The 10899-nt window shown below is 40.6% G+C and overlaps 2 protein-coding genes across 2 annotated transcripts; one reads left to right on the forward strand and one right to left on the reverse strand.

Annotated features, from left to right (window-relative positions):
* Nucleotides 1-569: 569 nt before the first annotated feature.
* Nucleotides 570-4172, forward strand: LOC106963148 (F-box/LRR-repeat protein 13-like; the record flags this gene model as incomplete). The annotated part of the gene is made up of 8 exons (XM_015057895.1): nt 570-749; nt 845-1007; nt 1084-1203; nt 1340-1463; nt 1524-1604; nt 1758-1892; nt 3203-3366; nt 3449-4172. Coding segments are annotated over 8 exons (1118 nt in total), but the record flags the coding sequence as incomplete, so codon positions are not given.
* A 146-nt stretch (nt 4173-4318) lies between these two features.
* On the reverse strand, nt 4319-8909 carry fam185a (family with sequence similarity 185 member A). Its single transcript, XM_015057919.1, has 9 exons — nt 8889-8909; nt 8356-8854; nt 8168-8277; nt 7438-7530; nt 7129-7267; nt 5168-5209; nt 4990-5085; nt 4783-4917; nt 4319-4693 (listed from the first exon to the last, which is right to left on the reverse strand). The coding sequence occupies exons 2-9, from the start codon at nt 8795-8797 to the stop codon at nt 4581-4583; spliced, it is 1170 nt and encodes a 389-aa protein (XP_014913405.1). The 5' UTR covers nt 8798-8854; nt 8889-8909; the 3' UTR covers nt 4319-4580.
* Nucleotides 8910-10899: the final 1990 nt, after the last annotated feature.

The raw sequence follows: 10899 nt of genomic DNA on the forward strand, positions 1-10899 counted from the left end.
AATGCAAAAAATACTTATGGCTTTTTTTCCCCCAACAATGGATTTTTTCTCTCCAAATTCGTATCATGCACAGCTAATAGTTGTACTGTCCACCTGAGCAGCGACTCTGTGCAGCTCCTCCAGAGTTACTAAGGGCCTCTTTGTTCCTTCTCAAATTCATGCTCCTCCTTTGTGGGCTGTCAGATGTAGTGGAACGAATGTTTTGGTTGCTTTGAAGTTGTAATATTCTATTGTCAGATCGATTAAAAACTCATCTGTTCAAAGATGTTTATTAAGGATTTAAACTTCTCCACTTTATCCCAGACCTGACTGCTGTGTGTCCTGGTCTTCATGACGATGTTTGCTCACAGTTGTTCTCTAGAGAACCTTTGAGGCGTTCACAGAACATCTACATTTATACTGAAACTATTCACAAATTGGATTTAATTTCAGACTATTAAAGGTAATTGGGGTATGAATACAAATTAATGCTGAACTTTTCTTTTAACTGTGTTTCATTTTCTTCCACTTCACTTGTTGGTTTTTCTTATAAAATCTAAAAGATTGATTCTGTAATGCGACTTTATAAGTCAGAGGGTATGAATATTTTTGCAAGGTGTTTTATTTATTGATTTATTTTTTCTACCAGGGCCTACTTGCCAGATGTTGCAGTCTGTCCTCCATCTCTCTGCTGGGCTGTCCTCTCCTGTCCGACATCGCCCTCAAAATAATCGCAAAAGTATCCGATCTGAAGAGTTTCGGTATAGAGGGTGAGACCATTTTGCATCCCGCTGATGTTTTTTTCTCTCTTAGCCATGTGTGGATGTTAAACACTGGTGCAGGAACCTGTTCGTGTGTGCTTTAGGCAACAACCAAGTAACTGAGGTGAGCTGGGAGGCCCTGTGTGGCTTATCCACTGCTCTCAGCAAGCTCCACGTGGTAGACTGTCCTGGAATGACCGATGAAGGCATGAAATATGTGTCCTCCCTCAGACACTTGAATTATCTGGATATTTCACTCTGCAGCAGGTGGGTGGAGGTTGTGTTGGCTTCATTTGCTGAATCGACAGTATTACATCGCAGCGTTTTCCATCGTGTCTTTCAGGGTGAGTGATGTTGGCATCAAATACTTGACTGAAGGTTCCTCAGCAAATAAACTGCAACATCTTAGCATCAGTCAGTGCGGCCTCATTACCGAGTTCTCCATCAAGAGGATTACACGAAGGTATTTAGCAGGATTTAACTACAGAGCTCATCCTATCCTCATAGTTAAACTACATTTTCCCTATATTTGCCTTCATGACCTGCACGAAAAAAAAAGTTAAATGTTGCATTTTTGTGTTTGGGGAACAACTTATTAGGTTGCAGAAACTGTTCCACCTTAATTTGAGTTACTGTGAGAAGGTAACGGACCAGGCTTTGGATTACCTGAACGGCAGCTCCATCCAGTCTCTGGACCTGACTGGCTGCAACATCCGTGATCAGGTACTGAACCACGCTGCATGTTCTCCGTCTTGATGACTGTAACGGTGTTCTCCATTTCAGGGACTGGGTTCACTTAAGAAGATACGGCTAAAGAAGATTATAGTTGCCAAGTGTGTATTCGTCACCGATATGGGCATAGAGGTACACATCTTTCAGGCCTCAGGTTTATTTCCTTCAGGATTTTTGTTTTGTAGAATCATCTCTCCCTTTCTATTAGAAGCAGATGTGAGAAAGGAAAGATATCAGTACGGTCTTATACCCCTTGTTATGCCTTCTTATTCTCCTTCCGGGCAGAAGCTGTGCGACAACATGAGAGATCTGGAGCACATTGACATTTCCCAATGTCCAGCTCTGACTGATGCAGCAATCGGTGCCATTTCACTTTACTGCAGGAGTCTCCTCAGACTGAAGATGGCAGCATGTCCACAGGTTCAGTTTGCATCTGCATATAGAGTAAAGTGTTTGTATTTTTCTCCTAACAGAAATTCTTCAGTTTTTGCTTCTTTTTTAAGTTTTTCAAATAAAAAAAAATGGTTTGATATTAAATGAAGAAAACCTGAGCAAATACGAAAAAGCTGCAGTCAGACGCTATTCAACCCAGCGTCACCCTGTGTGGAAAAAAGTCATTTCTCTGTAAGTCAACTCGTGGCGTCCCAATACTGATACTGGTATTGGTATCTGGCTGGATACCAGCATCAAGTACTGGGACTCATACCTGTAAAAACAAGCCGATACTCCAAAACGATATCACTTTTCTGAAGTTAGATGGCGGGAGAGTGGCCAAAATGTCGAGTTTGGAGTTATTTCAAGGAAAACACAGAGGATAGTAAACAAGCAGATTGAACCTTTGTGCTTAGCCAAGCTGTCAAAACGAGAAAACGCGTCTGAACAAGTAATTTGATCAACTATTTACAGATGGAACAATCCGTGTGTCATGCTCTATTTATGATTTGTTGAAACAGTCAAAGGGATTGCAGACTTAAAAAGAAAAAGGGCCACTCTGTTCTAAATAAATGTATTGTGTGACGTTTAAGTACCAACTTGTTATCGGTACTCGGCATCGGCAAGTACCTGAACTGAAGTGGACTTACTCAGTCTGGAAAAATCTGGTATCGGGACTCTCCTAAAATCAGCCATCTGGCTCTTGGTGTCAACAGCCGTCAAGCATTTCTTATGTTAGTGAGTCTTTTGCATCTCTGTGGAGGAACTTTGGAGGATTCTTCTAAACCAGCCAAACTGGAGTCTTTAAGGCCATGAATAACTAAGATCTTGCTACTGCTTCCCATTTAAATCCAAACTTTGACTAGGCTGCCCCACAACCTTGTTTTATGTTTCAGATGTTTAAAAGTGGACTTGCTGATGTGCTTTGACATTATTCTTCAGGATTTCCTGGTTCCATCAATATTATCCAGATTTTGAAGCAGCACAGCAGTTCCACACAATCCCACAATGTTTGTGTTTTTTTTTCTGATATGTGATGTTAGTTTTTAACCCAGATTTAAATGGATGTACAGCTCTTCTTACCAATCCACACAACATTTTTAACAAATTTTTCACGTAGTCAGGTTGACTTCATATGTGAAAAATACATTTTGTATTTATTCAGATTTTCTTTGCTAATGCTAAAGTTTGATCTGCAACGTGTGAGGAGACACTTCTTCTCAACACTCGGATGCACACAGAGTATTAAATATGATCGTTCTTTCGCCGCTACAGTTCCTCATTCTGTTTGTGTTCAGATGACGGATATGGCGATCGTGTATCTGACCACTGGCTGTCAGTACCTGCTAGAACTCGACATGAGCGACTGCAGACTCCTCACCGATCGCTCTCTTAAAAACCTAAGAAAGATTTCTCCTCCACTTAATACCATCAGAATAAACAACTGCACAGGCATCTCATGGTACATTAAAAGTCAAAAAGTCTCGACATTTACACTCTTTGCAAGAGCTTATCTAGCAAATGTCCTTTTTTTCTTTTTAAAGGGAGGCTGCCGTAAAACTGCAAAAACGCGTCTCGCACTGGGAGTACAGCAGCGACAGACCTTCCACCTGGTTTGATTGTAATGCACACAAGTTTGCAATGGCCCCGAAGGATAACGATGCATGGATGAGAGAGAGGGACTTGTGTGCATGAGCAGCAATTCCGTCCGGAAAGATCAAAATTCTGTTTGGAAACAGAACAACCTGAAGGAATGATTACCTTTAAGCAGAGGTCGCAAGATTTGGTTCTCAAAGTCCGGTGTCCTGTGACTTTTAGGTGCATACTTCATGCAACCTACCTGAACGGTTGAACTGCCTCCTCAGCTGGCAACTGGAAGCTACAGAGTCCTGCTAAACGACTCAATTATTTCATCCAGGTGGGATGAAGCAGAGGCGCACCTAAAAGCTGCAGACCAACATCAGGGACAGAAATTTGAGGCCCCCTGTTTCTGGTCACTCCAACCATCAATTTAGGAGCTTTTCTAAATGTCTTTAAATATTTAAGTGTTTTTATTTTCACTAATATTTTTAAACCAGGTTATGATTGACCTGCCTTTGTCATGGTAATATTGCAGGTCTAAACCCTTTCAGTCTATTTTTGGAGATATATATATATATATTTTTTTTTTTTACTGAATTGTTATTTTGTGCCCTTTCACAGAAGAAATGTTTAACAACTTCTAAAGAGCATAAACTGTTAATGAGACAAATAAAGTTTAACATTTAACAAAAAGTGTTAATTTACTTATATAAAGTAAAAAACTGTGCAGCAACAATGACATGTGCTCCACGCCTTGTTCTTTACTCAAACATGCCTGTTACATTGATTTTAAAGGGATTTTTTAAAGCTACCAGTAATTGTTTCATTGAGTGATTAAAGAACCTATTTTATTAAAATACCTTTTTAATCATGTAAAATGCTAAATACACACAGTCACAATACAATGATTGTGTGATCCGACATGAAGAGCATTCAATTCAAAAGACACTTTAAATTAAAAGGTGTATTTCTTAAGTATTTACAGCACATTGACAGAGGTGAAGACAGAGGTGAATGACATTCAGCTGTTGCCGTTGTATTAATATCCGATCTTGACGTTTACGCCCCTGAGAACATCACGATGCGTCCCGTCACTTAGCTCCTGAGCTTCAGGGACTCGAGCCAGCTTTGTGTCCTCAGCTGGACAGATCCTCTGTCCGCCCGAGCTTTGACCCACTGGTCAACAGGAGGCTCTCCACTCATACAGCCTGAGACAAACGCACTAATGTCATGTTTCATTTACTGGTTGGAGGTTTTCATGTCACTATCGGATGAAGAAACAACGACTGGAGCTCACCAGTCAGTGTGGTCCGGCCGTCTGCGGTGCGTCTTTGTTCGTCGTGCAGAAGAACCTCTGGGCTGACGTTCACCGCCACGCCGCAGAGGTTTACACCAGCTCTAAGCGAAGACGGGACGCGCACACTCACCGCTCCTACATGACGCAAAGATTAAAACAAAACCAGGAGTACAGGGACAAACTGGGCTCTGTCCTCGGCGTACTTACCGTCCCTAGTGTTGAGGTCAGCGGTACCACCGTCTCCCACGTAGACATCAATGCTTCCGCTGACAGACGAAACCTTCAGGAAACTATTTGAACCATCTGCAGGAACAAAGCAAGCCTCAGACTCCGTTAAGAGACCGTGCATGGGGTCAGTGTGCAGCCAGCCCGCCTGCCTGCTTACCAACAACTGTGTCCCCAGACTCGTTCTCCACTGTGGTGTTACCTATAATGAATTACAAAAAAGAAATTGGGATTAGATAGCCTCATCACTACCTTCACTACACTGAATAGAAAATAAATATCTGAGTTCTTCAAACACAAACACATCATAACATTACACAACTGAAATTCACACTCAGGAATACAATGAAATTCTTACCCAATCAATTTTATTTATTAAATATTTCACAGGGTTGTTGGTGATCAACGCTGTCACATTTTACAGCCATCTTGACTTTATAGCCATCTTAAAGCGAAATAGTTGAAAGGTTTGTGGTAAATTGGGACCACATTGTGCTTAAATCAACTGCGCCTGGATCTGAGCCCGAGATTCCTTATGGCTCAGCTTTACCAAGAGATTTAACCTAAAGCAGCTGTGGACGAGAATGTACTAGAAACTCCTAAAGGCAACAGTTGTTTTTGTGACGAAGACGTTTCTTCGAGCATTATTTTAACCCTTAAGATCAATAAGTCTGGTGAAGGTTGTCATAGATCAGCGTTTCTCAGGTCCGGTCCGGAAGGAGCCCTGCCTTGCATGTTTTAGGCGTTTCCCTCCTGCCACACACCTGATTTGAATAAGTGGTGGATTAACAGGACTTTGCAGGACTTTGTGGCATGCAGAGGTCAGGCAGTCATTTGAATCAGGTGTTGTGGAAGAGGAAATATGCGGTGCAGTGGCCGCTGAGGACTGGAGTAGAGAAACTCTGGCCTAGATCAACATCTGTGCGGTCAAATCTGGCATCTTTGGTTTACAGCAGTGTTTCTCAACACTGGTCCTCACCGCCCCCCTGTCCTGCATGTTTTAGGTATTTCCCTTCTGTCACACACCTGAATTGTATCTCTGGGTGATTAACAGGCTTCTGCAGTACTTGATGGTCATGCAATCATTTGAATCAGCTGTTCTGGAATAGAGGCACATCTAAAACATGAGGACCAGGGTTGAGAAACACTGGTTTACAGGTTTTCAACGTTTGTGTGATTTAAGTTAGTGAAGTCTCACTGTTTTAAATAATGTAGAATATATTTATATTAACAGATTTTGGGCAGATTATTTGGATAATGCTTATAAGATTAACAAAATAAGGAAAACAAATTACCAGATTTGGGTAGTAACTAGTTACATTTACTCAGTTATGTTTACCTGAATACATTTTTGGGATACACTTTGTACTGTTGAGTAATTTTATTATGAAGTTTAGCTATTATTTGAGTAAAATGTCTGGATACTTGACCCTCTATGAGTAACTTAACTAAACGAAGAACAAATTTGCACCTGCAGTTTTTGCTAAAGTTTCATACGGAAAAAAATTATCTGGAAAAATTTTTCTTTTGCCTGATTTTGTAATTATTTTATTTATGTGAATTATTTTCATTTTGATACTTAAAGTTCCAAATTTTCTAAAAAATGTTTTTCCATATTTTGGTCCATTTGATGATGTACCAAAACATCAAATTAAATGACTGATAATTTGATCAGTTACTCGGTACTTCAGTAGCTTTTATAACAAATACTTTTTTGCTCTTACTTGAGTAATCTCTTAAATTGCTACTTTTTGCTTTTACTTGAGTAAAAATATGTTGAAGTAGTGCTACTTTTCCTTGAGTAAAATTTTTGGCTGCGTTTTATTTAAACACCCTTACTCCGAGACCCCTAAATAAAATCAGGTGTCACACATAACTGTGCCAACGGAGTATGTCGACCAAGGCATGGCCGTCCAGCTAAGCTAACAGGCAGGTGGAAGGGAGCGTTATTCTGAGGAGCAAAGACCCAACGCTCTGGTAGGAGAATTAATTAAGAGGAAAGCTACTATTCCTGGACTCAACAAATCAAATGGAACCGTGCCAAGAAGAAAGAAAATGGCAATCCAGCCAGGCACCCTTTATGCATACATGTACGAGTAGAAGTGAGAGATGTTTTCGCACCGTGCACATGACCCAGTTCTACTCTCCCCGAGCAGGAGAACACGCAGCTGGACTCGGCATAGACGGCTTTGACCTTCAGAGCTCCATGCTCTGTGGAAATGTTCATCCTTGTGCCTTGAAGCTTCTTGACATCAACCACCTGCAAAACGAGACCTCAGGTGACCGCACTCAGATGTAAACACACACCACTTCAGATCAGAACACACAGCATTCAACTCACTGCTGCTGACGGCTGCAATAGGATGCTGCTGCCCCCTAATGGCTGCCAAGAATAAGACCGAAGAGCTGCAGAAACCCTGTCCTACTTACGCTGTCTCCCTTTGTGCTGATGTCCACGTTACCATGGATGGTGCCCAAACCTGTAACATGTCCGCCTTGGGACCTGACCTCGACTTGATGTGCCTGAGATATAACAAGAGGATGAAGCCAGTGTCAGATATTTGAAGGTTTAACACAATTACTGATTATAAAACTGATGCATATCAATTCTTCACATGATTATTTTGACTATTTTAAGGGATAAAAATCAGTACAGAGCCAAAAGAGGCCAAACTTCTTTTGGCTTAATCTGGTGAGTGGTAACTAAATGCATTTACTTTCTGAAAAATAAGTACTACTATAAGTAATTTTCTCATGCCATACTCTTTACTTATAATAAATATTATTTTAAACTAACATTACTCTTACTTTAGTCAGATTTTGGCCACTCTACCCACCTCCAGGTATGTCACTGAACAAACAGCAAGAATGTTTTAACCCAAAAATGCCTCAGATACAAACACACACCTACAGTTTATGCTAAACTGAGGCTTCTTGTTTTTAACAAACTATATTGGTGCCATTTTTAGGCCTGTTGTAGCATTTTCAGGTCAAATGAATAACAAACACTTTATATTGCTACCAAATACTATATTCTTGTACTGAATGGTACTTGAGTACAATTTTTAGCTAATATATCCAAGTTAGCTGTGTCACGTTTTTCTGCTTTCCTAAGACTTTGATATTTTTTGGTTAAATCTATCTATGAGGAAATACCAACTTTAACAGAGTGAAGTAAACAGCTGCCCTTTTCTGTTTGCACTTTGCAGACATCACTCTCCATCTTCTTCACTTGCACGTTGCCTCCTCCTTCAGTAGTGATGAAGAGATCTGTCGAAAGCACGCAGGTTCATTATGCACGGACTCCGTGTTTGTATGTGCAGCTAAGTCGCTATTGCAAAAACTCACTAGTTTTGATTGGTGCGTCCATCTCAATCGTGACGCTGCTGTTCACCTTCTCAGCTGAGATGAGCAGCTCCTGGCTCTGTCCATCGTAGTGGACGTGCAGGTCCTCCGTGTAGTCCCCCTGGTCACTGTCTGGACCGTGGACCGAGATCAGGGCTCGGTTTGCCTCGGAGTAGGCGTGCACGTCCAGCGGACGGACGCAGATGTTGCAGCCCAACCGGGCTCTCACTGTGGTGAAGGGGCTGACGTCCAGGGCCCATTGCCGCAGGGGCGACGCCTCCACCCCGTCATGTGTCGGTGCCTTTGCTGGGTAAGAGCTAGAAAAGTACCGCGAAGCAAGCAGGGTGCACCGGGGCGTAGTGACAGCTGTGTGACAGGATGTGAGGGACCAGCACCGCAGGAGGAGCCCCACGGGTCCTCTCTGAGCCGCTGATGTCCACAACATCTCCTCTGACCAGCAGCTGCTCTAAACGTCCAGCATCCGCAAACACAACAACACAACCTACTGAGTTTATTGTGCAAGTCATTCAGTCCGCATGCACTGTCCCCGACACGTCCATGTTCACCGGCGGGACGTGCGTCCTAAGTTGTTACTGAGACAACTAGAACCGCCTGGATTTCAGATTAAAAGCCTGCAAATTCAAATTTACGATTTTTTAAAAAAAATTCTTAAAGCTAATATGGAATAATTTAAATTGCTGTAGCCAGGGCTTGCCCAAGGTAAGTGAAGTTTGCGGTCAGTGCTGCCGAGACCTCAAGTAGCCATATGCAGTGACATTATTTAAAATATCAATAAGTGTTATTCGCCTTTTCCCGATGATTTTTTTTGTGAACACAATATTAATCTCAGGTTCTGTGCCTATTTAATGGTCCTCTAGGACAGGAGCGTCACTCATTGTCATTTTGGGCCAAATCAAAAATCTAAATCATTTTTACTATATTTATGCTAATGTATGATGTTAAATGGGACTTTTTATCAATCATCACCGTATTGATCACAGACTATAATTTGACATTAAGTACGGCTGAGGCAGCAGTCACTTAATGGTTTTGGCCAATTTTGATAAAAATTTGCTGCAAAATCAGAAAAAAATGTAGATTTTGTGTGAATTTTGCATGAATTTTATGGATTTATGAAAAACTGGAAGGACTTCTTGATTTGGAGTCTAGAGGGGCACTTAAAAAGCTACGGTGGGCCAGATTTTGCCCCTGGGCCTTGAGTTTGACACATGCTCTCTAGGACAAGTGACAATACTCTACATTTCAATAGGAAGAATATTAATTTTGAATCGCCTTACAGGAAAAGCAAAGTGATTTAATTTAAAACATTTGACACACCTCTACAATGTGGGCATTTATATGCCAAAAAGCAAAAAATAAAGTTCCAGTTCTGTATATAAAAACTAAAAACTATATAAAAGTTCTGTTTATAATCATCTGAAGATGAAAAATAACCAGGTTACATCTGCTCTTCAGGTGTACAAAGATGTACACTCAAACATCTTTGAAGTAGCTTAGTGCTACAATAAAACATTTTATTGGATGTTAGACTTTTATTTCCTTTAACTTGGTGCTTTGTAGACTTTTTTTATTTGGTTAGTAATACAAACTGATCGTCTGTATCCCAGTGGTTCTAATGTCACATGTAATGCACTTTAACCTTCTATAAATCTTTACATATTTTAATCAAGAAAAATAAGCATAAAACACTTTCCCTTATCCTCCCTGGCTAAATATTACGTTTGTTCCTTCATGCTTTTAATTTGAAGAGACATTTATTCACTCTACTGTTTTTTCCACGTTGCTTTGGCAAACTTCACAGACAGGATGTTATATTCTTGTGTAAACCTTGAACCGCCTCCTTTCTGGTTTTAACCAATGGAAAAACAATGAAGCACAATGTGGATGACGTCAGTATTAGCGCAAAGGATTTAGGGAAATTGAGTCTTAATCCAGAAAGTCCGAATCGTTGTTTTACATCCCGATTGTTTTACGGTTAAACAATACAAAGTTAGATCAAACTTATCTTGTTTATTTTAATTAAACAAACTGCATTATAAGACATCCCAGACCAATAAAAAAAATTATACCTGTCAGATTTACACTTCAGGTAGCTTGAAAAACAGCTTGTCTTCACTGTTAAAAAGAAAAAAGAACGATCAAAAGGAGTTATGAATGACACAAGATAATCAATAAGATGTGACCTTTGTCATGTAAAATATTACCAAAAATACTGAGATGCTTCCTTCTACACAAATGAACTTTAATGAAATCTCATTCCTAATAGTCTTCCATGTGTTCATACTCATCTGTAACAACTTCAGCTCTTCCACAAAGGTTTAGGAGGGTATGTGGGAAAATTTGACCATTTTCCCAGGAAACCATTTATGAGGTCAGGCGGACAATCTAATCTAGCTCACAGTAATTCATCCACCAGTGCTCTTTCAGTTGTATTCAGGGATCTCCTCTAGAAAGTTGCTCATCCATGTAGTCATAAACTTTACTTGGTGCTCTGATGTAGAATCTCACTGGAACAGATAGGAGCTC

The sequence above is a fragment of the Poecilia latipinna genome, unplaced genomic scaffold, assembly GCF_001443285.1.
Source record: "Poecilia latipinna isolate Pla-1442-1.1 unplaced genomic scaffold, P_latipinna-1.0 Scaffold1499, whole genome shotgun sequence".
Lineage (NCBI taxonomy): Eukaryota > Metazoa > Chordata > Actinopteri > Cyprinodontiformes > Poeciliidae > Poecilia > Poecilia latipinna.

Coding starts and splice junctions, on each gene's coding strand:
- fam185a (XM_015057919.1), bottom strand. CDS start 8,797: ATGTTGTGGACATCAGCGGCTCAGAGAGGACCCGTGGGGCTCCTCCTG. Junction 8,278..8,355: donor GGACGCACCAATCAAAACTA/GTGAGTTTTTGC, acceptor TGCTTTCGACAG/ATCTCTTCATCACTACTGAA. Junction 7,531..8,167: donor GTTTACTTCACTCTGTTAAA/GTTGGTATTTCC, acceptor GTTATATCTCAG/GCACATCAAGTCGAGGTCAG.